Genomic DNA, 27,839 nt, shown 5'->3' with positions numbered 1-27,839 from the left:
AAATTCTTTTCAATCTGAAAGCTTGAGAAAAGTATGTTTGGAGGAAGTGGGATAAGATAGGAGTGGCTCCAGCCTTTTTGCATATTGTCAGCAGTCTTTCATTTTCTTACATGGACAAAGCTACTGGCATCAGGAAACAGACTCACTGAGCACTTCCCCATTCTAGGTGCAAGAGACAGTCTCCAGAGCTGTATTTTATTGCTGCGTCATTAACAAATATGTAGGTTCTTGATCCAAATGTTAAAAAATTGGATTTTTTTTTTTCCTATCACTTTGGTGGAGAACCAGTTGCCAAATAGCATATTACTTCCATGTGTTATGAAGGAGATTCAATGTCTTCTGAGTATTTTCAGCATGTAAGACAGATTTCTTGCAGTGTTGATGGGTTAGAGAACTAAGACAGCAGAAGCCTGGGATTACAGTGCTCAAGTCCAGAGATAACCTAGTAATTTGCACAAACCGCATCCTAATACCCATTTTGTGAAATAATGAGAATTGATGTGTGTAGTGCTGGTTGGAAAAAATCAGCAGCTGTATGTTATCTTTTTGGCTATGCTAGCTAGGTTGCGTGGAGCTTGACCTTGAGAAGCCATGCAGATAGATGTGTTGAATTCAGTTTTGTGAATGGGCTTGGCAACCTTAATTCTTCTAAAATGGACCAAAATTTTTTGGTATTGGGTTTTGATTTTCACATGGTAAATGCTCAGCACTTGTTGAAAATCAGGGTCACTTGACAAGAAACAGCTTGAGTTAACAATCTATAGTCGCTTTAAGAAATATACGCCACCGTGCTGTCTGCTGTAGCTTTAAATCCAAGTATGTTGCCAAAAGATAACTAGATTTGTTGTTTTTAAGTGCAGTGTTATTTAGGTTTTGAAGTCAGCTTATGTAATGTTATGAGTAACATTTGTTCTCTGCTCAAAAGCCTGCTGCATAGCAGATTTTTTAATATGAAAACATCATATTGTGCACAGTGCTTTCCATTTTCTCAACTGCTGTTATCAGAAGCATCTCTGCGCTGGCCCAGAGGGACTTCCTGTAATTGGGTGTTTGAGTCATAGTTGAGTTGTATGGGGCTGAAACAAAGTCTAGATTATCCAAAGCAAACGAATGTATTTTGCTTCAGGCATGTGGGCTGCTGATAGCCAATGTCTTAAAGTGAGATTTCTGCCTTTGCTTTTGTCTTGCTTGGTGTTGTTAGGTTAGAAATGAAGGCTGTTAGAAGTGCCTCCTTCTTCCTGTAGCCTTTGAGAGAGTTTATTTTTAACCTTTGCTTAAGGAGTAGCTTGGAGATTTGGAGAGAAAGTGCAAAATTAGCTTATTAATCGACTATGACAGTTTCTGTGGTCATTTTTCTTGGAGGCAGTAAGTCTGAAAGCATCACAAAATAAATCCAGTTAGAGATGCATAGAAAAGTTACTTAGATCTTTCATAATAAAAATAACTAATAATACAGCATAATACCAGAAAAAGAGAGTGGCTTATATTAGCAGTTATCAAGTAAGGTAGTAAAAATAACGAAAGTATTATCAATTAGATAAGAGCATGTAGTCTGGTTGCAATTCCCACTGGATTTAAATAAATATGTGTGAAATATCTTGCTTTTGGGCCTATTTCAGTCTCTTTTTAATGGTGTACTTGCTAAGGCTTTACAAACAATTGACTCTGCCAGTGTAATCCAATGAAAGTATGCTATAGCTCCTTCTGTCCCTAAAACACTTAGGGTTTGCCTGCTTTTACTTGCCTCACTTTCTGCAGGTCCATATAAAGGCATTATTTATGTTATTGTTTATTTTTACTTCTGTAAGTTCCATTTGCTAGAGAGAGATCCCTACAGTGAGGTAATAAATATTCATATTTTCATATAACTTCTTTTTGTTTAATTAATGTGAGTATCAGCATTTCAAAATGAAAATCTATCTTATTTTTACTCAAGGATAAATTCTAACCCAGCTAGCTGCTAACTCCACTCCAAAATGGCCCCCCTGCCTTTTTCATCGCTTTCAAGAGGATTTGACACCCAAGAAAAACAAAGGCCAATTCATATAAACATGTGAACTTTGAAAATCCTGAACAAAACATGATGTAAGTCAGTAACATTGGGGCAATTCATTTGATTCATTATTATTTTCACTTTTATCTGTTATCATGGGGATAAGGCTTTGGGAGGGGTAGAGTGCATACATATATGTACATCAAGTGCTACAGAACATCGTTTCAAACTATGTTTTCCTGTGCATGGTCCAAGTATGTGAGGCTCACCATAGAGGCGGTGTTGGCGAGTGCTGCTGGTGCTCATGGGCAGGAGACCACCCTCCTGCAGACAAGGTACACGCTGACCTGCATTTTCCAGGTTGTCTCTCTGCAGTAATGTAGAGGGGTGCCCCAGAGCAAGAGAGCCAGATAAGGCCTAGGTAGGCTTGACGTACAGGTGACTTCCCTAAATTTCATTTTAGTATTTCAGATAAACATCTTAGTTGTCCTTTCTTAGTGCTTCTGGTTTCAATTGTTTTGACAAAATTCTGTTAGAGTTTGCAGACAGCTGAAGACATTCTGTCAAGGTTTGTTACTGCTTCAGGCATGAAATCTTGCATCAGCAATAGAAGAAAAGGGTGGAGGCTTTATAGCTTATGTTGGATCAGAGGCAGGCTCTTAGGGTAACTCAGAGCTGTGAGTTACAGATAGAGGAGATTCCCAAACCACTTTAATGTAAGTCACACATATGCAGAAGACGTTCGGTTTTCTCACTTAGTGGTGTAAGACTGCTGATAAAAATGTAAGCATAACATTGCCTTAAAAGCATTTTCTTTTTTTCACAAGAGCATCACTGGAAAACTTGGTATTGTAATAGTAGAGAAAGCCTTTAGTTAGCTGGTTCCAGCATCGTCGTTGTTCATTTGTTACAAACCATACCAGAAAGAGAGAATGCTTTCTAAAGGAAAAGGGTTTCTGCCTATGATACGCAGCTAAGATTGTGTGAGACATGATGATAAATGCAGAAATTGGTGGGTAATCCTGTATTGCACAGAATGAAGAGGAAGAGGAATGTTAGGCACAGCACAGGTATCGCTGGTCCTGTCTGGCCTCAAATCTATGACACTTGCAGTGCAGGTGACTGCATCTCTTAGAGTCAGGAGTCCAAGTCTGAGTGATTTATTCCTTATCCATTTTCTCCTCTGCTGAGCAATTCCCTTGGGATTTTTTTATCTCCTTTAATGACCTTGAAAGGTCTGACTTTTTCATCAGGTAGTAAGTCCTTTAAAATTATTCTGTTCTACACTACCCATATTGTGATTGGACACAAGAGGGAAATTTTTCACTATGAGAAAGATCAACTTTTTGAATAATCTCCCCAGGGAAGTGATATATTTCCCAACATCAGACACATTCAGCTGGACAGAGTGCTGGGCCATATTGTGTAGACCATGCTTTTCATAGAATCATAGAATCATTTTGGTTGGAAGAGACCCTGAGGATCACTGAGTCCAACCATAACCTAACCTAACTCTAGCACAAAACAATGTCCCTAAGAACCTCATCTAAATGCCTTTTAAACTCCTCCAGGGATGGTGACTCCACCACTTCCCTGGGCAGCCTGTTCCAATGCCTCACAATCCTTTTAATGAAGAATATTTTCCAATCTAAGCCTCCCCTGGTGCAACTTGAGGCCATTTTCTCTTGTCTTATCACTTGCTACTTGAGAGAAGAGACCGTCACCTTTCATGCTACAGCCTCCTTTCAGATAGTTGTAGACAGCAATAAGGTCTCCCCTCAGCCTCCTTTTCTCCAGGCTAAACAGCCCCAATTCCCTCCACTGCTCCTCATCAGACTTGTGCTCCAGGCCCCTCACCAGCTTCGTCGCCCTCCTCTGTACTCTCTCTAGTATTTCAATGTCCTTCTTATGATGAGGGGCCCAAAACTGAACACATTATTCAAGGTGGAGACTTACCAGCACTGAGTACAGTGGCACAATCACTTCTCTAGTCCTGCTGGCCACACTATTCCTGATACAAGCCAGGATGCTGTTGGCCTTTATGGCCACCTGGGCACACTGCTGGCTCATATTCAGCCAGCTGTCATCAACACCCCCAGATCCCTCTCTGCTAGGCAGCTTTCCAGCCACTCTTCCCTGAGCATGTAGCGCTGCCTGGGGTTGTTATGACTCAAGTGCAGAACCCGGCACTTGGCTTTGTTAAACCTCATACAATTGGCCTCAGCCCAATGATCCAGCCAGTCCAGATCCCTTTGTATGGCCATCCTACCTTCCAGCAGATCAACACTCCCACCCAGTTTGGTGTCATCTGCAAACTTATTAAGGGTGCACTCAATCCCCTCGTGCAGATCATTGATAAAGAGATTAATCAGAATTGGCCCCAATACTGATCCCTAGGGAACACCACTCATGACCAGCCACCAACTGGATTTGGCTCTGTTCATCACAACTCTTTGGGCCCGACCCTCCAGCCAGTTCTTTATCCATCGCAGAGTACACCCATCCAGGCCTTGAGCTGCAATTTTATCCAGGAGAATTCTGTGGGATACAGTGTCAAAGGCCTTACTGAAGTCTAAGTACACAACATCCACAGCCTTTCCCTCATCTACTAGTTGGGGTCACCTTGTTGTAGGAGGAGATCAGGTTGGTCAAACAGGACCTGCCTTTCATAAACCCATGTTGACTGTGCCTGATCATATGGTTCCCTTGTAAGTGCTGTGCGTTGTTACTCAAGATCACTGGCTCCATGACCTTGCCTGGCACAGAGGTTAGACTGACAGGTGTGTAGTTCCCAGGATCATTCTTCTGGCCCTTCTTGTAGATGGGCGTCACGTTAGCCAACTTGCAGTCAACTGGGACCTCCCCAGTTAGCCAAGATTGTTGGTAGGTAATGGAAAGTGGCTCAGTGATCACCTCCCTCAGCACACTTGGGTGTATCCCATCTGGCCTCATAGTCTTTTAAGTGTCCAGGTGGTGTGGCAGGTCGCTACACAGTGGTGGCCTCTCACAGCGGTGTCCATTCTCAAATCTAGTTGGGCTTTGGCCCTTCTGATTTTCTCCCTGAATAACCTCACAGAGTTCTTGTATTCCTGTATTCCTGCCCCTCCCTCCAAATCTATGTGTTGCCCTTCCCCTTGATTCTCACCCATAGACACTCAACCCTATCATCGTCCTTCTCAAGTTTGAGACAATCAAAACCCTCCCTAACATACATGGCTACCCCACCTCCTCTCCTTCCTCACCTATTGCTGCTGAAGAGTTTATAGCCATCCATTGCAGTGCTCTGTTTATGAGAGTCATCCCACCACGTTTCTGTGATGGTAATTAAACAATAGTTTTTCTGCCTCACTAGGGCTTCCAGCTCCTCCTGTTTGTTGCCCTTGCTGCGTACATTTGTATAGATGCACTTCAGCTGAGCCATTGATTCCACTGGGTCGGCAGACTGAAGGGTCTCATTAGTGCTACCCTCAGATGCCAGAATGTCAGCCTTGGGTGTGCTTCTGCCACATCTGGTTTCCGCCCCCTTCAAATCTAGTTTAAAGCCCTCTCAATAAGTCCTGCTAGCTCCTGCCTCAGAATCTTTTTCCCCTTTTGAGATAGGTCCATCCCATTTGTTGCTAGCAAACCAGGTGCCATGTAAGCTGATCCATGATCAAAAACCCCAAAATTCTGCCAGTGACACCAGTCCTGCAGCCAGGTATTGATCTGCTGGGTCTTCCTGTATCTTTCCTCATCATACCCTGCAACTGTGGGGATAGAGGAGAACACTACTTGTGCTCCTGATCCCTTGACCAGTCGTCCCAAGGCCCTGAAGTCCCTCTTGATCATCTTTAGCCTACCTGAAAAAATTATTAGTGGGTAGTATTCTGAGGGCCTAACCAGGGCAGGAAGTTTCCTTCCAACATCTCTAACCCTGGCCCCAGAGAAGCAGCAGACTTCCCTAAGAAGTGGGTCTGGCCTGCATATAGGGCCTTAAGTTCCCTTTAGAAGAGAGTCTCCTGCAACCACAATCTGCTTGTGGGAAGGTGGGGTGGGTAGGGGGATGTTTCTCCTGCCACCCCTAGTGTGGACTTTCTCCCATTCATCCCTTTCCATTGACCTGCCTTCTTCAGTGAGGCAAGGGGAGGAGACAGGAATCCCTTGATCTTTGTTTCTTGCTGGTCTTACCTGCCCCCGGGCGGCTAGAGCTTGATCCCAGTTCCCTGATACTTCTCAATCTTTCACCTCCTCTCGTGGCTCTACTACCAGGCTGAGCAGGACATCCACCTGCTCACATCTCACACAGCTGCTTTCTGTATTACCACTCCATACCAGTGGAAGGCTCTGGCATTCTCTGCAGCCTGAGGTCTGAGTGGCTGCATGTTGCTGTGGCTCTGTGTGAGTTGCTGCCCCCTTCCTGCTGAGTGTGGCGTACTTACTTTTTTTTTTTTTTTTTCTGCCAAGAAAGCTTGGACCAGGTGATATTTGAGGTCCTTTCCAACCTGATGTTCTATGATTCATAATGAAACTTGTTTATCTGCAAAGAAACACACCTGTGTCTTTTGCTCTCTACCCATCTTCAAGTCAGCACTTTAGGTATTTTTCACATGAACAACTAGATGAATGCTTGCAAACAAACACACCATTCTTTAGGGAACAATTTTCTTACCTCAACATCACCATGGTCTGGGCTTGACTTAGTATTTAAGTGCTTGCATTTCATCCCATTGCTAATGTCTGTTGCCTTAGTGATAGTTTCTTTGGGTGTTAAATATCTGTTAAATACCAGAGTATGTTCTATGTGTTACTGTCACTTAGTTACACTCCTACTGCTGATGCTTAGACTGTGATACTATATATATGTTACAACATAAGAGGCTTTTCTATTGTCTGCCAACCTAATTTTGGCTTATAAAGGTGGAGTCTGAGTAATTTCCCACCATTTCCTGCTGACTGTGTCGCCTGTAGAAGCAGCAACCTGTAGCATATACCATTTTCAGCATAGGTTGCATGGCAAAGCCAGATTAGAGCAGAAAGCTTCTCATTTCTTGGAGCCCCCCAGCCTTTTCTGGCTGTGCCCCAGGACCCACCACGGAGCAGCTGGGCACCCTGGCCATGGGGGCTGCAGGGTGCTGAGTGCAGGGGGCTGGCTGGGGACTCTGGGCACACATGGGTGGCTGTGGCAGGGCCAGCATCCCCATCAGCACCACCACCACCTGCTGCAGCCCCAGCCAGCCTTCAGCAGAGGTGTCCCGTGATGTCCCCAAGGAAAGGGTGATGTACATGTTGTTGCAGCTAATGTGCAGGTTTTTCTTCAGAAGTATTGTAAGGAAGCGGCAATGGCAAACCCTTGGCATGGTAATATCCTTCAGCTTTATCTGTTTTGCCAGAATTGGCAATTGTCCATATAAAAAAGGCCAAAATAGCGAAATGGCAAATATGTTTGGGCATTATATATAAAGTATGGAACAGAGGTCACTAGGAAACTTTATGTAGCACCTGCCTACAAAGGAATTGGTTTAAGCCAGCTCTGTTAGTTCCTCATACTAAGAGTTAAAATAGCTCTAAAAGTAATCCTGTCAGAGTGAGGAGGAAAAGGAGGGAATCAAGATCTGTTATTATTATTGATTTTAATTTTTCTTTTTTTTTTTTCCTACCATAAACATGATGATACAATATTACCTCTTCATTCCCACACCTAAAATATATAGCATTTGCAGTTTTGTGGAGTATTTTTTTGGCAGAAACATTGAAAAATTCTCTTCTATTTTATTGTATGAAAAAGAACAAAAGATGAGAAAGGGATGGTTTCTAGCTCTCCAGACAATAAACTTCATAACTTTGATACATTTAATATCAAGTTTATAAATCCCTAGGTGCTAGTGAGGTAGTTTCTGTGCATCAAGGACCTTAGTTGGACTTCAACCAGTGACTTTCCTGAGTCTAGAAACTGCTTTCCTTGGCAAATTGGAAGTTAGCAGGAGGGGGGAGCTTTCTTTGAAAGGATTTTTGTTTTTTCAGTACAAAGCAGTGTTTCACTCCTGTGTTTATTTTTTTTATCCCATATATTATATTAGTGATTTCTTGTTTCTTAATTGTACCAATAACAAAATTTCAATTCACCAGTAAATCAATGCAACAGTACCTGTAATAATTAATTAGGACTGTCAGCTTTAAATCTCTTCCATTGAAATGGTTATGAAAGTAGGTCTTCTTGGTAAAAACATCAGTGGGTTCCTGAGAAATAAAATTGTTCAGAGCAATGGAAGTTGGAATCTGCAGGTAAATAAGGTCCTTTGAAGTGTTCACAACACTTGGTTGAAACTCAGCCTAGTTTTGCTAGAGGATGCTTGCTGATGTTAATGAAGGTTTACTTAAGTTTACACTAAAGCCTGTTTCTTTCTTTCTTCCTCTCTCCAGAGACCTCTTCATCTCCTTCGTCTCTAGACTTTAAGAAATCTCCTAACTGTCAGATTCCAGCTGAACAATTGTACATAGGTGAAAGTTGAGGCAAAATATTAGTAATTTAGAGGTAAGAATTCCTTCAGAAACAAAACGTTCATTTGATGAAGCTCAAAGGAAACCAAACAGCTAAAGGAATAGCAGCTAGTAGAAAAGGAGTACATGTCCATCTAATATCTGCCCTGGTACCTGCACTCAGTGAAAACTCGCTCTGAAGTTCTATAGCTGAGCAGAACTGCCTAACCTCCTGAGTGGAGTGCCCAGAAATACTGAGATGCTGTGTGTTGGTGGTCATGCTTCTGGTTGTTTTTTGCTACCAGGTTTTCTAGTGTATCCAGACAAAACAGACTGTCTGCTCTCCACTCCCCTAAAACCTCAATCCTGGGAGTAGCCCAGAGAAACAGCTTGATACGGTATCAGTTAGATGGGCATATGCCACTCTGACCAAAGAGCAGTGCCTGCCTGCTTGTTGCTTCTGACACTTGCTTCTGACACTTCAGATCTTTCTTTGTGGTCTGGGAGCTTCTTGTGAGACCTGAGCGTGAGATTTTCCTTGCTGACAGCATGTTGCTGCTCTCCCTGTGACTTTCCATCCATACTTACTAGCCTTCCAGCAGCAGAACCACACTCTTCGTTATTATCTCAATTTCTCTTTGATTATATGTGCCTGATGTTTTGTTTATTCCTGCCTGTTTTAATTCAAGTAGTAGCAAGACTTCCGTGAACTGTCTTAAGCTCCCTCGCTTATGGTTGAGGTGCAGTTGGATAACACACTCTATTATCTGAGTGGTTTCTAAACTTCGGTCTTTCCCAAAAACTTTCTTTTGTTGTCTTGGAACAGTTAATCCGCCAGGTGCCTCTTGTAAAGTTTTTACTTTCACCAAATTTGAAGGTCAGGTTGTTATGCCTTTGGAACTCCAGCTCTACTTTTTTTTTTTTTTTTCAATTTAATGGTAACTCATAAAGTTAATCTGTAGAGGTACAGCTATTAATCTCTTCTTCAGAATCTCTGCTTCAGAAGCTAAACATTCAGTATGTGTAATGGTGTATAAATAGTGCTTACGGTTTCTTCCAACCTGGGAAATTATTACTGCAGACTTCCAGTTCTCTACAGAATAACTTGCATGCACAGGGCAAAATCAAGTGTTTATCATGACCCTGTTGACAAGAGAGGTTCTGATGAAGTGGAAGGTGCTGTTCAATAACAGTAAATCAGAACAGCTAAGACCTAGTCTTGAGGCAACTTTTACAGTGAAGCAGATCTCCCAAAATGCAAGAACGTTCCTCTTGGCACTGTGAACTGTACTAGAAAATGTGTAGAGCCTTGATGCAGCAAACTGTGTTATCCATAAGCTTAGTTAAATGTCTGAGTTGGACTTATTTGTTGTGTTTGATGGTAGGCCTGCTGGGTTGGGACCTTGCTTATTCTTTTCTTGCACATAAAGTATCTGGGTGCAGAGTAGCAGCTGTAATAAATGCTATGTTTTCAGTAACATTCAGTGTTTTTGTTCTTCCAAGCTGTAAGACCAAGTCTAACCACTGTGTTGTCTTGAATTCTATGTAAACATTGTCTGAGCTTGAAAAAGCCCTTCACCTGCCCTACTGTAACATGAGCTGGCAATCCCACATGCCTGTCTACCACATAATAGGGCTTTAGGACTTAATAGGAATATTGAATACAGGGGCAAACACAGGTGCATGACTTCTGGCTTCCTTCTCATTTGCATAATAGCAGCCAAATAATTGAAGTGGAGAATGGTCAGCCAGCGAAGCACAAAAAGATAAGAGCACCTCATTTAAGTGCACTGCTTCAAATTTTTTCCCCTCAGAAAAACTGGACATCGAAAATGGAGCATTTGTGAGGTGGAACAAGCAGGTGTGTGCTAGCTCTCCCCATTCCACTTGAACCTGCATTTGCCAAATATTTGTGTCTATCAGCCATTGCTCCAGCCTTACTCCCAGCATTAGACTCTGCTTTTGTCAGTTGTTTTGAGGAACCTGGGAGCAGCCTCTGGCCATTGTTCATGTTTCTCAGCCCTTCCTCCTCCCTCCCTCATTCTCCTGTGACATCTCTCTGTCTAAACCAAGTGTTTCTTGCTAAGATAGTGAAGGAAGAAGGGGAGCAACAAGTTCCTCCATGTGTTTTATTAAACCACTGGTTAGTTCTAGAGGGAGCTGCTTCAACTTGCAAGGCTGTTAACATTTATTTAAAAGGGGCAAGGACCTTATGTAGTCTATGGGAAAAGCAGAGGGTGATACTTTTGTACTTGGTGCTTCGATTGTCCTTCAGTGGAGAAGGTGGTAAACATTTTTACAGATATACTACCTGTAGTTTGCTGCAGATAGGGCTCCAAGCTTAGGTTTAAGATTTTTTTGCTGGGAAATTGTCAGCTGCTTTAATTTTTATACTACACATTATAAATTCGTATCCTCCGAAGGGCTGTACTTAGCCTGGAGACTGAACTGTATGTTGCAGAGTCCTTACAGTCATAATCTTGTCTCTCTTAGGGGAAAAACAAACAAACAAAAACAATGATTAAAAAAAACCAAACAAAAGTAGTCATACCTTAACCAAAACCCTTTTTCTAGTTGGTTGTATGTGTGACATAGTGGTTTATGTGGACAAGTTACCTCACTTTCATCTTATTTATTAAACACAGAAACAGAAAGAAACATTTTTCTTAAGGGCAATGTAATTATTTCTATACATTCTTTGAAAAGCTGTGTTTTTTTCTGATTACTTTCATAAGCAGAAGACTTGGAACCTTAAGCACTACTTCTCCTTGTACTGTAGCATTTGTACAGTACAAGAGTAGGGTATAACAGCTGTACAGGACAGTAAACTCCTCAGACTGAGTCTACTTCTGCCATGGGTGCTGTTGAAAAGTTCTACAGCCCTGCAATGCTATACAAATTTTAGATTTGTTTGGAAAAAAAAAATATTGGTTTTCTAATCTACAAGTATCATTTTCCCATTTGATAAAGTCGTTCTGTAAGATTCCATGTGCAATTCTCATTTTGCTTTTTACAAAATGTTACCTTTTTTTTCCCTAAGATATTGTAATTTTCGCAAAGAAGGTAGAGCGACTTTTCTCCTATTTTTACAGCTGGGTTTCGTGTCTCATTCTGTATCTATTTGGCATGAGTTTTGAAGGAGCTATTGCTCATTGAGAAAAATGAGCCTGTGAGGGTGGAAAAATAACAATCCAGCTTCACTCCTCAACAGTCGTGATTGAGATGTGATACTAAGAAGTCTTCTAGATGCCAGTGTCACTTCTTGATGATGAAGAAGGGAGGCTGTATTTCTCTTCCAACTTTTTGATACCTTTTTGCAATACAAACTGACAGCAATATGGACCTAACCACTGATGGCATGATACCTGAAGAGATGGTTGTATTTCTCCAAATGGCTTTTTTGCTTTGTGCTGACATCTGAATCAAGGTCTCACGGCTGCTCTGACTTGTGTGAGGAGACAGGCTTGGCCTGTGTCTAGTCCAGCTTTGAATGAGCAAAAAGAGATCCCCAGCCAAACCAAAATAAATCTCCTTTTCATGAGCTGCAGCCCATGTGTTCAGTATGCCTCCCAAAGTTGGGTGAGCTTCTTTCTCGAGTTAGACTCCAATTCTTTCATGCAAAAGGTACAACATAGAGGACATATACCTACCTTTTCTGATAGATAGTAAGTGATGACAGCTACGCTGGGAAAAATCCCAGAATTTCCTCCCTTCCTTGTTTTAAATAGGCAGCAGTGTATTCTAGCACCTTAACCAGAGCTGATAAAGGAACTTTTAGATTTATTTATCCCTATTTATTTATTTATTATTTATTTGCTTTTATTTATTTATTTTTATTTAAGTTTGTGATTGTTGGATAAGTGACAGGACCAGAAGCCTAAATCACTCCCATGCGACACCATGTTGCCAGTAGCTTGGACCGTTTGAAATATTGATGCCAGGGTTTTGTCAGGTGTGGGCATCTCAACACAAACTAAATTTGCAAAAGCTCTGGAAACTTTTCAAGGGAATCACAAAATCACAGAATGTTAGGGATTGGAAGGGACCTCAAAAGATCGTCTCGTCCAGTCCCCCTGCCAGAGCAGGAACGCCTAGATGAGGCTACACAGGAAGGTGTACAGGCAGGTGCATGAGCAACTCAAATTTTTCTTTTTTTTTTTTTTTTTTAATAATTTATTCCATGGAGCTTCAAATATCATGTAATAAGTGTAGTTGTTCCTTGTTCACAGCAGATTTTACAAATGCTTACATGCCTCAAAATGTCAAAATAGTTCAATCTTCTCTTTCTATATAACTTCCTAATCTAAATCCTTGATGACTGGGTTCATTCCTTTTAGCACAGACACACATGCAGTAAAAATATTTTTAAAATGAAATTGTACAACTAACAAAATAGTACATACTGTGCACCCCAATGTCAGTATGCCATGAACTGTTCATATGAAGATCTTCGGGTTAGGGAGTTTTCAGAGGGCTTGTATCAGAGTACATTTAGGCTGCAGAGATCTCAAAAAATTAAAAGGACCTTGTGAAACTGGGCACAGTCACACTGAACCCGGTTCTGGACATGGATACACTGACTCCCTTCTGTTGAGATCAGCATTAAACTCATTGCTTCTTGTGTCCTTACAGCCAGCTTGTTCTCACTCTAATTGAAGATTTTTCACTCTGTTTTAGAGATATGACACTTTTACAATACACAAGGTTGTGATGGAGATACAACAGATTTTAAGTTCATTTGTATTTTACTCTTAGCCATACCTTGCTGCTCAGGTCCTCTGCTCTTGTGATGCTGTACACCTTATGTAATAACATTGCAGACTGTCAGCCAGAGGCTATGTATACAAATGCTGTTGCCTAGTGTCATTTGATGCCATTATTTTATGTTTAAAGAAAGTTAATTTTTTTTTTTCCTTGTATCATTGTCTTTGTAAAATATAAGAAAGTTCACGTGATGGTTTTACCTTCTAGTGCTGCTTATAGCAGCTTTACAGCAGCTACAGGGAAATGCAAGTTAACACAGTATGTCAAGTTGGATAGTAGGATCAGCAGACTTCATTTGACAGAGCTGAACTAAAAAAGTTGTGGGGGTTTCTTAGGTAGTGGTGGTGTTGCTTTTGTTTGTGTTTTTTTTTTGTTTGGTTTGGTTTTTTGTTTTTAATCTAGGCCTCCTCTTTAAGCAGCCCCATATCATACTTATTTAGAAATGAAGTCCTTTCTGTTTATCTCTAGGTAGAGGCATCTGTATGTGCAGGAGTCCAAACCCAACCTTGTGGTTTCAGTTAATGTTTTGGGTGCCTGTTTTTGCCTTATCACTTGAACACAATAAGAGTACTGCTGGTGAGCAGAGGACCAGGCCCTGGGGGTCAGACTCAGACAGCTAATTGTACATCAAAGATATTTTTTTTGCTTGTCTCATTTTTCCTCTTTAAAATGGAAGCAAACTTGTAGATTGATTTGCACCACGTATATGTAACAGAACAAGGTGATGAACTTGGATCTTTCCAGTCCCAGCCTTACACGCTGGTCTCTAAGGTATAATCTTGTACTGTAGTCTCTCCCTTCTTTATAAAGCATGGATACTTCACATAGAGAAAACAAATACATATCTGATGTCTTGTAACAGTACTCAAGTAATAGTCCTGCCTCAGGACATGGCACTGGGAGGTTGAAACTTCAAATGTTTTAAAATAAAAACTATGTGTCTCAAGATGAGGGAGAAACTTTGGGACTGAGTTCTTATGCTTGTCTCCACACTAGTCTTGGGGCAGGTGTTTGCAAAACACAGCTGCTTTGCAGAAGTTAGGAGAGAATGTGCATTCCAGTGCAGCTTTTTGCTAAACCGCAACATGGAGTGTATTTTTGAAAGAATAACAGTGTGACTGTTAAATGTTCTTCCCATTATGTCAGTTTGATAAAAAGCATTCTTCAGGTCACCATGGCTCCCTGAAAGTTAAACTACACTGTTCTGTTTCCAACTGTGAGCCCAGTGCTCTCAGGAACAGCCCACATAGTAGGAGATGTAAGAAAATAAAGTAAGTGAAGCCCTAGGGAACCAAAACAAAATGGAAAAAAAAGTAGTACAGTCTGTCAAAATAAAAATCAAGGAGCCCTAACCCAAGTTCAAAAAGACCTATCCTTTTTTTCTGCTCCACTAACACCTATCAGCGAAGACCGAAAAAGCATGCTGCAAGCGAAAGGCATCTGAATTGGGAATGTGAGAAGGTTGTGTGGGATAGTGGAAGATTGCAAAAGCTCTTGAAAGGAGGCAAGCAGGTTGGAAGGAAAAAGATAGTGTGTAAATGCACTGTTTTAAAAGCGAGACTTTGGAGCATCGTAAAGAAAGAATTGAATTTATGCAATTAAACCCAGCAACCAACAGTTAATAGTGTTAACATCACTTGGAGTTTCTGTACCCAAACAAGTTCCTTTAGAAAAGCAGCCTTTTTATTTTTGTGAATAGTAAAGTTCTTCTGTATTTTTCTCTTTCCACCAGGCTTTTCTGTGTCTGGGTGTTTGATTTCAAAGCTCATCCAGACAGCAGGGTTGTACAGCACCTACCACAGTAACATCCTACTCTCGGTGTGGGCCTGTACCTATGTGTTGAAGGTGATAATTAAAAATATCATTGGTAGTGAAAAGTACAGGTAACTACAGTTAGCATCATTGCCTTGGAAAGAGATAACACTGCCTCATAAATAGGGCTTACACTCTAAATCATCCTCCAGGAAGTGTGCTGAAGAATTAACTGAATGGTGGGAGTAGTTTTGGTAAGTGCATTAATGTTACAATTACATGTGTGTTGCTGGAGATGCATAAATTTCTGCTAATAATAAAAAATTCTGTGCTTGTCCTTTTCAAGGAATCTTGTAAGCTGCCCATTTGTATGAAAAAGCAAAGACATTCTTGGCATATTTTCTGTACTGGTGTATAATTCGAAATCCTTTAGCTTTATGAAGGGCCCAATCCAGAGTTTAGGAAGTAGCTTTAAAAAAATGGATTTAAACAGCAATTTTGAAGTCACGGCAAATTAAGGAACCCTCATTAGACAGGAGTAGTGTTTAGTGGGTGCTAGAGAATTCCTTGATGCCCCTCCCTGTTTGGAGAACTCCCTCACCTTGCCTTGCAGGAAGCTGGAACAAATATTTATGTGGCCTTCCTGAATTCCTAGCTAGTCACACCCCAAAACTTCACCCTGTTTATTTGTGGGGGAACTTCTGCGGAGTGGAATGCCTTGATCTTTTTTTTCTCAGTCTCCTGCTTTAATAGTAAATGAGAGAGCAGAGAATGTACACGCTGCTGTGGCAGGGGGAGAAAAATCTCCTTTCTTAAAGGCTGGCTAGTAACAAATTCTCATACAATTTTCCCACAAGTGCTGCATCTTCCCAGTGAATATGTGGCCTTCTTCAGGTGAGAACCTTGTATAACTGAACTTTTAAAAACTGATTCGTTGCACAGTTATATCTCCAGAAGCTTGCCATTCTGTATCTACAGTTTATTTAAGTCAAACTGGTTTTCTTAAACCCTGTTCAAATGCAAATATATGTTTGCAGAAGCTTGCAGTTCTTTGTGGAGAGTTTGTTTATGTCAGTAATTGATTACGTTTGATACCATAATGAGCCTGGTTTAAAGCAGTCTTAAGAATATTCATGTGACCTTTTTTACTGTTTTGTACCTTAGATGAAAATCTCTCTGAAGGTAAACAGGTGCATTTTTTCTGTGTGGGCAAGTCCTGAGAGGAGAGATGAACCTCTGAGCTGGGATAGTGAGGCATAGAGTGCACATCTCAAGGGTTAAGAAGTGATAAAGGCCAGCACTCAAAGAAATAACATACACATTCATACAGTAAATAAAAGAGTGAATCCTTGCCAGTTAAAAAAAGGGGGAAGTCTACCAAGTAGATTTTTGTTCCTACCTCAGGAAAGGTAAATGCTTGCTTAGATGCTTGGGAATGGTCCCAGATCCTGGAGTTTTAGAATTCAGGCTTTAGAAGTTACGTTCCGCATTCCCTCTAACACTACTCTTGTTTTCCAAATTTATAAAGGTCTATCTCAGAATAGCCTGAGCCTATTTCTGCTTTCTTTGTGATTCGAATTTAACCTTCTGTTTTTCTTGATCCAGTAATAGTATATATTTAAAACTGTAGATTTTTAAGAGGTTAAAAGTGCATACATGTAATAGAGAGGATCCATCTCATGTTTTGTTTCTGCACTCCCTGGTCCCATGAACTTTTCTTATACTTTTAGGCCATTAGGGACATTGTTGCAGGAGTAAAATGATGTTGATTTATTTCTAAAAATATTTTTCTAAATAAACAAATGTCTCATACATTTCTCAGATATGACTGAAGAATAATTTTGCCTTCTTTTTTTGGGAGGGGTCTTCTGTCCCAGTTTCTTCGTCATTACAAAAATTAGTTAATACTAAGCTCTACTCCAGGTGATCTTGCTGCTTTGTCACATCAACCATGATCTGTTGCATTACTCATGTTTTATTCAGCCATAATATTGTTGTTGATGGTATTTCTTGCAGGCTGTAGTAGAACCAGTTTATTTCAGTAAAATTCAGATGTCTTCCTCTCCTCATGTTTGTAGATGTTGAAACATCTACAGAGCAAGGGGGGGCTTTGTTGCTAAGAATAGTGTACAGAAAATACATATATGTCAGATGATTTCTTTTTTCATTTTGCATCTTTCAGAAGTTAGACTCATTGAAACAAACCCCAAGTAGACCCCAACACGGCAAGTGAGGCACAATGGTGCACTTTTGGAATTATCTCAAGGACTGTGAAAAACCTCTATCTTATACCTGTGATGTGCCTGCGGTGTTTTAACTCTGTGTTTTAACACTATGATTTTTAAGCTAGACAGGGCCACCCAGTGATACCTCCTGTTTTTCAGAAATAGTGATTTCAGATGTGGCAGAAGTAGTGATATTTACTAAAGAAGAAGTTTTGTACAACTTAGTGTTCAGAAAGTGGTCAGTGACTATTTAGCTGGCTGTTGAAGGATGGAAGGAAGACAAAGTTTTTAAGGAAAGGTGAGGTTTCTTGCTGGAACATAAGATTTAAGAAGATAAAGTCACATAATCTTTAGGCACCTAACCCTTCTTCTGGTTCAAAATAGGAGCCAGAAACTTCAAGTGAAGTTGACTGGAACAGTTGTTAAACATGGACTTTGTTGATTTAGTATTAAAATCTGCCAGAGAAAGGAAGTTCGGGAATCTAGAATTCTTAAATGGACAGGAAAAGGAAAATTTGAGACTCCATTTCTTAACCTTCTTTTGTATGTAATTGAGGTGTTTAAATCCAGATGTTACTCTTTGTTTTTCTTATTTTTACAATGCAGCAGATGCACTTCTGAAACAACTTTGAACCAACGTGCTTCTGTATAACAGCCAGTAAAGTGGCCAGAGAATGACCTGATAGCTCTATATCAGAGATTTGAAGCTTAGATGCAGACTTTTCACTCAGTTTAAAGACATAATAGGGAGTTTTTCTCTGAAGGGAGTTTTTCAGTTTTTGTGACACTCTTTTATTTGAAGCTTGATGCAGTATACACTTGATGGATTCTGTCTGCTTGTTAATAGATTGACAGATGCTGCTGCTTTTATTGAGATACTCACATAGAGATACTGGGGGAATGTAATAATCTTTCCCCTTTCAGGAAGATCTGTACTGGACTCAGAAGTGCTGGTTTGCCTTAGGTTGCCTGATACAGAACTTTCTGATCAGCATTTACTACTTTAGGTATTAAAAGGAGAAAAATTCCAAGTGAAGCCACTTTAGTGCAGGATTTCAAAAGTCTCCACTTCCTTCTTGTGTGTGCGAAGTACACTGGAGTGAGCGCAATGACCCCTGCAGATGGCAAAGGCTTTTAGATAGGCTAAGAGATTTGCAGAAACCATTTTAAAGTTTCACACTTTTGTTGAGGGGGGTTTGTCCAATATTCAGTGCTCTTATCCATCTGAGGCGTGTCCTGTTTTTAATGACGGAGTTGTAGGGTGCTATGTTCAAAGACTGACGAGTAATTTTTAGTGTATGGTATCCTTTCCTGTGTGGTTGTGTGTGTTTGGTATTTGCCAGTTTTTGTGGAGCAAAATTGTTGTTTCTTTTCATGCTTTGTGCTTAATGATACAGAAACTATATGGACCCTACTAAGCAGTGCAAGTATGTAGTAGTTCATTTGGTTAGTTGCTGGCTGAAGAATAAGGTATAAAATCTATTTAAGTTTATGTTAGTACACTGTGATAATTTGGTATTCTTAGGTAAACATGACTTTGACCGTAATTCTGGACAAATAAAATAAGCACTTAGATTACTCCTGATATATAATTGGAAATGTGTGTTAGTAGAAGTCACCTTTTGATAAACTGCTATTATATTGCACATCTGCAGTAGTGATGAATTTTGATTAGTGTTTAAGGATATGTAAAAACAGAACAGGCAATAGGCAGTAGACAAATCAGCAACAATAGGGTGAGGACTATCTCCTTATGTTTACAGAACACTTAACCCAACAATGAACCCAAAGTGTGTGGTGATAATTATTAGTAGCAATTGCACCTTTTTTTTTTTTTCCTAGGTCACCAGCAAGTGTAGGAAAAGAACTGAAAGATAACTTTTTACGGGCCCTGGCAGAAAGAGAGGAAGCCAATTGTACCGGAAAAATTTCTGTGAGTACTTTTGAGATCACAGTCTTTTTAACAGCTTAAAAATTAATCCGAATAGGAAAGCAAGGTATTTGACAGGAAAACTTCAGGTGGAACATTTGAAAAGTTTATATGATTTAGGAGAGATTCCTTGGAACCTAGAAATTTGTTGATGTTAATTTTTTAAAAATAAGCAAAGCATATGAAAACACTGCCCAGAAGTCTACAAAAGGTAAGTGATGAGCTGGAGGATACAAGAGGAAAAACATCTAGCGAAGTATATTCTGATTTCATAACAAGTTGTAGATTCCTGTCTTGCAAAATTAATTCCCATGTGTGCTTAAAATAGAGGAAAATGCAACCTGGTTGTTAGGAGAACCTGTTTGAAACTGATTAACATCAGTGCTATTGGAATTTCCCTGCTGAGTTTTGGAGGGGTGCTTCATATGTTGTGTCTAAAACATGAATATGGCCATGTGCCTCCCAGCTCAGCCAGCTCATACACACTGGCAGAGCTGTCTGTGCTGTGCTTTCCCATGCTTTATTCGATCAGGATAATGCTGGCAGATGCCACTTGGGAATCCTTCCTGATGTGTCTGTCATTACCTCACATTGATGTAGGTGTGTTCAGGGCACAGTGTTGCTGAAGTTTATGAATTTCTACTTGTAAATGTAGCTAGATCAATATCCTTCACTTTAAAGGGAAGAGGGTCCTATATGCTTGGCTTTTCAATAGCTGTGGCTTTGCACGAAGAAGAGTTTGTGCCTGAATGGTGTACAAGGAGGGAAGTTTCGGGTTTCATGATTCAATTTGCTTCCATGTAAACTTGATAACACAACTGAAAATTAGCCTGGAATGGTCATCGTGGTCTTGCTGCTGTGTTTAGATAGAATAGTGCTGTTTCTTGCCTTCTTACAGAGTAGCAGGAGCCTGGATTTCTGGCTGTTAGATTGCCTCTCTTTAAAGAAAAATAATAAAAGTTACTGCAAAGGCATTGTGGAAGTCAGAAGTGATCATGATCTTATTTCATGGTTCTGTTTGCTTAGAAAGTTGATCAGGTATGCACTAATGATTTTTTTGGTGTTCCTTCAACTCTCCTAATTGAAGTAAAAGCATAACTCCTCTCCTTCCCTCTGTAAAATAATTATAAGGTCAATATTTATTATTTTATGGATAGCTAGTTATCCTCCAGAATTTGGAGAGGAAATGCTGCCTGAAGTGTGGTTCCACACTATATGTGAGCAACCTTTCTCATGAAGCTTCAAGCACCTTGTGGTTTCAGTTGGCTGACAAATATCCTGGAAACTGTGCTTCTTCAGATATTTAGAGATTTCTACAGGGTAAATGTATGACACAATAGGTTAAATACATGGCAGAAATGAGACAGGGTGGAAGATTGCCGTGATGGTTTAGCCTTGAAAATGGGAGCACTCTGTGACTTATTCCATAGATTTGCCATTAAAAAATAAAAGGGGGGGTGGGGGGGGGGGAGTTGTTAATTGTAGCACCTTACTCTTATAGGTCCCTTTCTGGCTGTAGTTTTCAGAGCATCCTGTAAAAGGAAATGTAATTTATCCAGTTTACAGTTGGGGGCACTACTGAGTTACGCAGAACCCTTTTCAGCGTAGGAAAGCGCTATCACTTAATACTGACAGGTTTTTTTCTGACTTTATGTAAAAGCAGCAGGGCTGAATCCAGGACTTCGGGCTGGCTGAGACCTTCTTGAAGATTGATGCCAGGGTGCCCTAGACCATAGATCAGGAGGAGGAAAAACCTCAGACCCCTCATGGTGCTGACAGGATGCTGTGTGGATCTTGGGGTGGGAAATGAAATGTGCTTTTCTGTTATCTTAGAGGGCCTAAGGAGGAAACAGAAGAGTTGTGGTTGGTAATAGGCATCTCAGTCTTTGGGATACAGTGCAGTAGTATTCATTGAACCTGAAACTGGATACAGTGCAGTCTGGGAAGTCCTGGAAGCTTCTGCTAGAGATTCCTCTCTTTGAGTGAAACTTAGCCCTGAGAAACTTGGACAGAAACAGGTAGAATAGGTTCATATGCTTAAAATGATTTTTTAAAACTCCTTGGATTTTATAAACCCAAATTATACAAACAAATGAGTTTTTTCAGATATTTTTTTTTTGTTTGTTTCATTTTTCTGGTGCTCTGAGCATGTATTCATATGTTGGGCTAATTTGGATACACCTCTCTGCTCGCATATGGTGTATCTTTATGCTGCTGTGGAAGAGGATATTGGAACAAGCAGGCAGGGGCCACCACCCCTCTGTTAAGCAGAGCTTGGATTCAGGGAAGAGCTAGTAAGGTTTTAGTACTCAGCCTGTGTAGTTACATGTGGACCTCTAAAACATAAAGGTACATAAGTTATGTGCTAGCCTTTCCAATTAAAATAAAAAAATAAATAGTAAAGGTACCACCAAAATGAAGAGAGCTGATGTCAGTTCCCAAGTTCCCAGGCCTCCTGCAGTGATAAAATTTCTAGGCCCTCAAAACAGCCTCTGGTTATGTATCAAAAGTTTTTGGAACAGTGAGTGTTATTACCAGCTATTCAATACATAACTAGGCATAATGAAGTATATCAAGCATGAAATATCAGCCTCAACTCTGACCCACCTGCAGTTTGCTGGTTTACAGGAGAACTCATAATGTTTTCTTAATACACTTCAGTGTGGGAATGCATTTCAAATAGTGATTCAGAACATAGGCTTCTAGGCTGCAATCATAAATGCACACAGAAGACTTTTTTTTTTTTAATTGTTGCATACCTAATGAACCAACAGAGAGAAGGCATTCCTGTGTGAAATTATGTTTGATCATCCGTTTGTTTTTATCTCGACAGTGCCACCTCTATTATTATTACCGCTTTAGACTATTCTTTACATTTTTAGAGGTTGCACGTGGGCTCTAAGACCATGTAGGCTGGTTGCTGAGAAGATGAACCTACCTGAAGAAAACACTGCCTATTTGGAAAGCTAAAACTGTTGCCAAGCAATGCTTATGTTGCAGGATCCTGCCTGTGCTTAGTAAGTGAGGCACTTCAATGGTGTCTGTGCTTCTCTGTTCAGTAGATGATGTCTAGAACCTGCTCCTCCTTTTGAGATGAAGGCAGTGCAAGCCATGGGGCTTGCTTACAAGTCCCACAGGTTGGTGTAATAAAATAGATGCAGCAGGGAGTTATCATATGGCTTCCCACTCTCCTTTGAAAGAGACCACATGACAATAGCAACTTGGGTCTCTCTGAGCTAACGAGCAAGTTCATTAAATCCTTGGGATTCTCTACAAAAGACTGGTCAACATAAAACTAATTTTTTGTAGTCCATCCAGGTAGGGCTTTCTGAGGCTCTGTGGTCTACCTCAAAAATCCCCACACATGACAATTGTGAGGATGAGATTATCTGCCATGATTGGTGGTGGTCCTCAGCACAAGAGGATATGGTTACCTGCTTTAGAGCTAGACTTTAGGGTTACTGCAGAAATGGGAGCTGAAAAAGAAGAAGTCTAAAAATCTTTCCAGAAGCTGAATGAGTGTGATCTTGATAAAGCTTTTTGTCATACTTTGCTCTAGCATCATCTACAGCAAGGCTTGGCCATTTTTAAGAGTTAGCAGCACTTCTGCATGTAACAGTGACAGGGATGTTGCATGTAGGGAACAGCGTCCATGCTCTTGTCTGGTGTTTGTGGTGTGACCTCTGCTGGTATGTGAGGACCCTTAGAAATCAACCTTTGCCAGAAAGTTATTTTCTCTTTGTCTTCTCTTGATATATAGCCAGAACCCAAACCACAAAAACAAGACCAAAAAAACAGCAACCAAAAAAAATTCCACCCTCAAACCCACTACCCAACAATAAAAAACATGAAGACAGATCAAACCCAGCCAAAGAAAACACAACTAAAAATCAACCCAACATAAGCAAAACAAAAAAGAAGCAAAAAAACAGAGTAAAATGTCTTCCTTTTCTCACATAGAATGGGAGGAGGAGGATTGAAAAACATCCAGTCTCAGAAACTGCACTTTACTGTACCTGGAAGAAAAAAATTCTCAGCTGTGCTTGGTCACTCTGTGTGTCTTCATTAGCTGAGGTTCTTACGTCCGCTCTGTTCCATATCAGCTTTTGCAGGTGATCTATTTGTCAAGTTGGTCTTGGAGGTTAATTCTTTTAAATGAGCCTGTCGTGACAGGAGTGTGCAATGCTTGTATTTGCTTATTAACAATTTCCATTCAAAAATTTGATCCAGAAGAGTTTGTAAGAGAAATAAGATGTATGAGGTAGAAGCCAGTTTTAAAAAAATTAGTCGAGACTGTGGGGTAAGGAAACAATTGACTCCTGATGGATTTTGACAGTACTGGTGAATTCTCCATGTCCTCATGAAATTCAGTGTGAGCCTTATGATCAGATGAACTTGGCAAGCAGACAGATCTTGACTTCTTTGCACAGGTGTATGTTTACCCTATCTAGCCCTCACCTATACTCTGGTATGCACTAAATATTACTTGTTTATTCAGTGAGATAAAGGCTCTGTGGATATCATAGTTTGTATTTACAAAAGCCTTAGAAAATTATGCAAGACTTAGGAACTCCTTTCTGTGTCCCAGAGCAAGTCTCACAGGTACTATGTGAATACCTTGAGGCTGATATTTTATGAGAGAGGCTTGGAGTAATGGGGCAGAGAGGAAGACTACAGCTACACTGTAGTAGATATCTGAAAACACAGGTATGCTGTAAGCCTTGATTTGGATTTCATGGCTGTGGGAAAAAGTTCTAGTTATGGTCTCAAAGTCATCGATGTCACCATCAAAAGTATTTAAGTGCATCAAATAATAAGGTGGAATTTGTTGATGGAAATTAGGGACATTAGTAAGCTAAGGATTCATTCCTTCTCCCACTGATTTGCGGGAAAAAGAAGTAGATCCCACAAATTTAAACAAAAAAAAAAAAAGGTGCAACAAACAAACAAAAAACAAATGAAAGCAAAAAGACCACAACAAACAAAAACCTGATGCTCCTGTCCTCAGTTTCATGAGAACTACAACCAGGAGATCAGATAAAATTAATGCCTAGGAGAATGGAGCTTGTTTATTTTTTTCTGTGCTGAGTATTGGCTGTGAAAAGAGTTAGCTGGCTGGGCCTTTTTGTCTTTGAAATGGGTATTATTGAAGCTGTATGAAGGTATGGGTTACAGCTTGTTCCTTTAGAGCCATTCAAAGAAACCACTGTTCCTGACTCAGAAAAACTTGTGAATTAGGCATGTTCTAATATACCTGTTTCTTGTATTCAAAACTCAATGAAGCGTAAGATTGTGTTGTATATTACCAACAATATTGGGTTGACATGATCTTTTTTCCCCTTTACTGTTTCCCAACATCTGTGAAAGGTTCCCTGTCAAGAAAATGAGAGTCTTACATAAATGTTTATTTCCCTTTTAACTGAACCTATGTTTGTCTATTTAATTAATCCCTATGGAAATTACATAAGCCATGCAGGTAATCATAACTTCATTTCAAACAAATCACTTTTGGCTTTGAAATACAAAATATATATCGTATTCAATTTTATTTGAAAGAGTGTAGTATGAAAGAAATGAAACAGTGTTTCCGGTACTTAGATGTAATATTTTTCTTCCATCTCTTAACGGCCTAGTATGCATGTTTCCTCCATTAAAAGGGGGTAGGAACGTCTGGAAATTGTTACTTGATGAGACTTCTTATGCAGATGACCAGCGGAACCTTTTTTTCCTTGTATTTTCTCTCCAGAAATGATAGGTGGGAGTTTCTGCTACTGTTTGCGTACTGATGAATGTTTGGCAACAGATGTAATGAAGTATAAAAGCACTTGGAATGCTTAGAAATTGAGTCAATGAATCCAGAGTCCTCTGAAACTCAAAAACAACTGTAAGGGTTCTGGCTGTACATTTATGGTATAGTTTTATTTCTGTTATTTCACTTGTAGGATCATGAAGTATTGGCAAAAGAGAAGGGATAAGAAAGCAAGCAAAGAATGTTACTTAAAGTTTTTATACAGCGTGCTACAACAGCTCTTAAACTCAATATGTTTTTTCTTTGTGTTTATCAAACCTGTCCTGGAGAAATATCTGTAAAAAGAATCAGTCAAGTTAATTTTTTTTTCCCCAAGTTCCTTCTCCATCAGTCGTAGGTGCAGTATCATGTAAGAAATCGTTCTAATTTAATATATGGGTTGTAGATTGTTTTAAACACCTAAGAACTGCATTGTTAGATAGAGTGTGTTTTGCATCAGGAGGCTGCAAAATTGATACTCCACGTAGAAAAGAATGCGGAAAAGGAGGAGAAATACAGAGCATCTCATATTTCTTTGTTATTTTCTGTAATTTATTGAAAGTGAAACAAAAGTTAGGAAAGCTGAATACTTTTTATAGAGTACATTAATTGTATAATTTCACTGACACAACAGCTGCAAATAACTGCAAATTATTTGCACTGTGGCAAATGGTCATGTTTCAGATCAGCTGACAGCAAGGGATGTGGTGTATTACTTGAAGGGTTTTAGCTGTCATCAGAAGACCTCTAAGTTAACTTAGAATTCCAATCAAAATGCATAAATACATTAACTGCTATTAATCCAAGATCAGTTAAGCTCCTTTTAAAGACCTTGTGGTTGGTTTTATTTGTCTCAGCAGGAGTTTTCGATTCCTTGTAAAGACAGCTTGAAAGGAACTGATGAGTGATTGCATACACGTACTACCGAGAGTGTGTCTACATTTGCATTTGAGCTGAGATCAGGAGAGTGATTTTTGCAACAAGTCTCTCAGTGTGTCCCACTTACCACACATTGATCTTGCATCATCAAGCAATCTTGGAATGCACTAATTGGCTTTAACTGGAAAAAAAAAGAGACATTATACAAGAAGCTGGTCTCCAGGAGCACCATCCTCTTACGGATGTTGTGATAAGACTAGTGCTCCTGTGATCCCAAGATGCATGTGTGGCAACACATGGTCTCTGTTGGATTCCTGAAGACATGTTCCAGTGTAAATGTAACCTGAGGTCTCTACTGAATAGGACCTAGATGAGTGCAAACCCAGTAAAGAATAACTGGGGAAATAGGTTGCATTACAAATGCAATTATAGATATATAGATCAAACATACACTGCAGTTCATCTTACTATATTTATGACAGTAGGCTGTGTTAAGCACTGGTATATGCAATGGAGAACTTCCATCGTGGCCTATCAGCTTGAAGAAGTAGATTTCTCAAAAGGAAAAGAACTCCTTAAAGTGGGTAATGTTTTGTTGAACCATCAAAGAGCATCACTAAAACACAGACAAAGAGGTGATCACAGACTATAGGTAAATTAAACCAAACCTAACCATTTTGTTTTCCTAAAGTAGCTATGATTGGTCAGTTCAGAAGACTGATCCTCAATGTCAGCGTACTTGCATGAATATAATTTAACAACTAATATAAGAAATATTTCTAAAGACTTAATTTTGTTTTCAAAGAATGTCAGTTGTGTGCGTAAGTTGTTGATGGGAAGGAATTTGTCATGTGTTCATTTGCATTCTTGTCAATTGTGTATATTAAAAAAAAGCATAAGGATGGCAATGTACGTGACTGTATAAATGCTTTAGCTAGAAAACATGTTTTTAGAGACTCCACATACTCACATTAAATTCTTGACTAAAATACACATGACCGTTTAGTGACTTGAATGTGTGATTTACTTGTACTTGGAGGTTCGAGGGATTTTGGTGAGAGTGTGGGTTGTGGAGTGTGAGTCCTGATTTGATGGCAGGACAACTCTAACCTCTTCTGGCAGTGAGAAGTGGCAGTGTGGCTGCTGCAGGCTGAACCACTGCAGTTTTCTGTCTCTTATGCTTAAATGTTCTTGGAGTTGTTAGCCTGTCTTGTTTTCAAAGCTAACTTTCTTGGTCTCTGATGTTGACTTGGTCACAAATTTGTTTCTCTAAACAGAAGTTGTTTTCTTCTGTAACCCTTAGCTTATTAAATATTTGGAAAAAAAATTGCTATGTTTAAAGTCAGAAAATACCAGTTTGAAAAATTTGAATTTAGATCGTAAAATGGCAGGTTTACCCTAAAGAATGTGTGTTTGTTTTCTGGGATGTTTTTTTGTAGAATCCTCGGACAAAGCAGAGAACATGTACTAGCTGGCTGCTCACTGCATCTGTCAATGCAGTGTTTTGTCTACTTGGAAATGGAGGTTGAAGTCGTGCTCCTGCTGAAGTCAATGGCTATTTTGACACCATTGAGCTAAAGGAGCCAGAACCCCTGTCTGCTTTCTGTTTGTGCTGCTGAGTTCTGTTCTTCTTTGAGACAGCACTATTTTATGGAAAAAAAAAAAAAAGTATTCTGTGTAAATAAGGACCTTGGGTTCCATACTGATCTTGGTATTTCTCTGCTGCTTTCAGCTGAGTTCCTCCTGTATTGGATGGGTAGCTGAATTTTATCTGTAGTCTACTTCATGTTCTCAGCAGTAGCTTTTTGCAGGTGTAAATGCAAGCCCAGTGGGTGTTACAGAAATTAAAACTGGTTGCACACAAGATCCCCATTGGAAGCTGTGAGATACTTCTGGAACTCAGGAGATAATTCTTTACCACTCCTGGGCACATAAGAAATTGATCTTGTGAGCGCCTTTATGAAACACATGATCTGTTCTCAGTAAATAACTAATACCATGTGATTTAACTGGGAAACCTATTTTCTTAGTGTGCACATGTTTTAAGAGGCT

At 39.9% G+C, this 27,839-nt stretch overlaps 1 protein-coding gene across 1 annotated transcript in view; it reads left to right on the top strand.

Annotated features, from left to right (window-relative positions):
* Positions 1-27,839, top strand: part of CFAP299 (cilia and flagella associated protein 299) — a gene marked incomplete at its 3' end in the record, with an annotated part of 226,012 nt that overhangs the window by 60,087 nt on the left and 138,086 nt on the right. The window contains exon 3 of the mRNA XM_080343534.1: positions 19,033-19,123. Coding sequence (XP_080199660.1) covers positions 19,033-19,123 — 91 coding nt within the window. The remainder of the gene's footprint in view (positions 1-19,032; positions 19,124-27,839) is intronic.

The sequence above is a fragment of the Nesoenas mayeri genome (assembly GCF_963082525.1).
Source record: "Nesoenas mayeri genome assembly, chromosome: 4".
NCBI classification, from domain to species: domain Eukaryota; kingdom Metazoa; phylum Chordata; class Aves; order Columbiformes; family Columbidae; genus Nesoenas; species Nesoenas mayeri.
The sequence above is the reverse complement of the archived record's forward strand: the minus strand, read 5'-3'. Positions and strand labels throughout refer to the sequence as shown.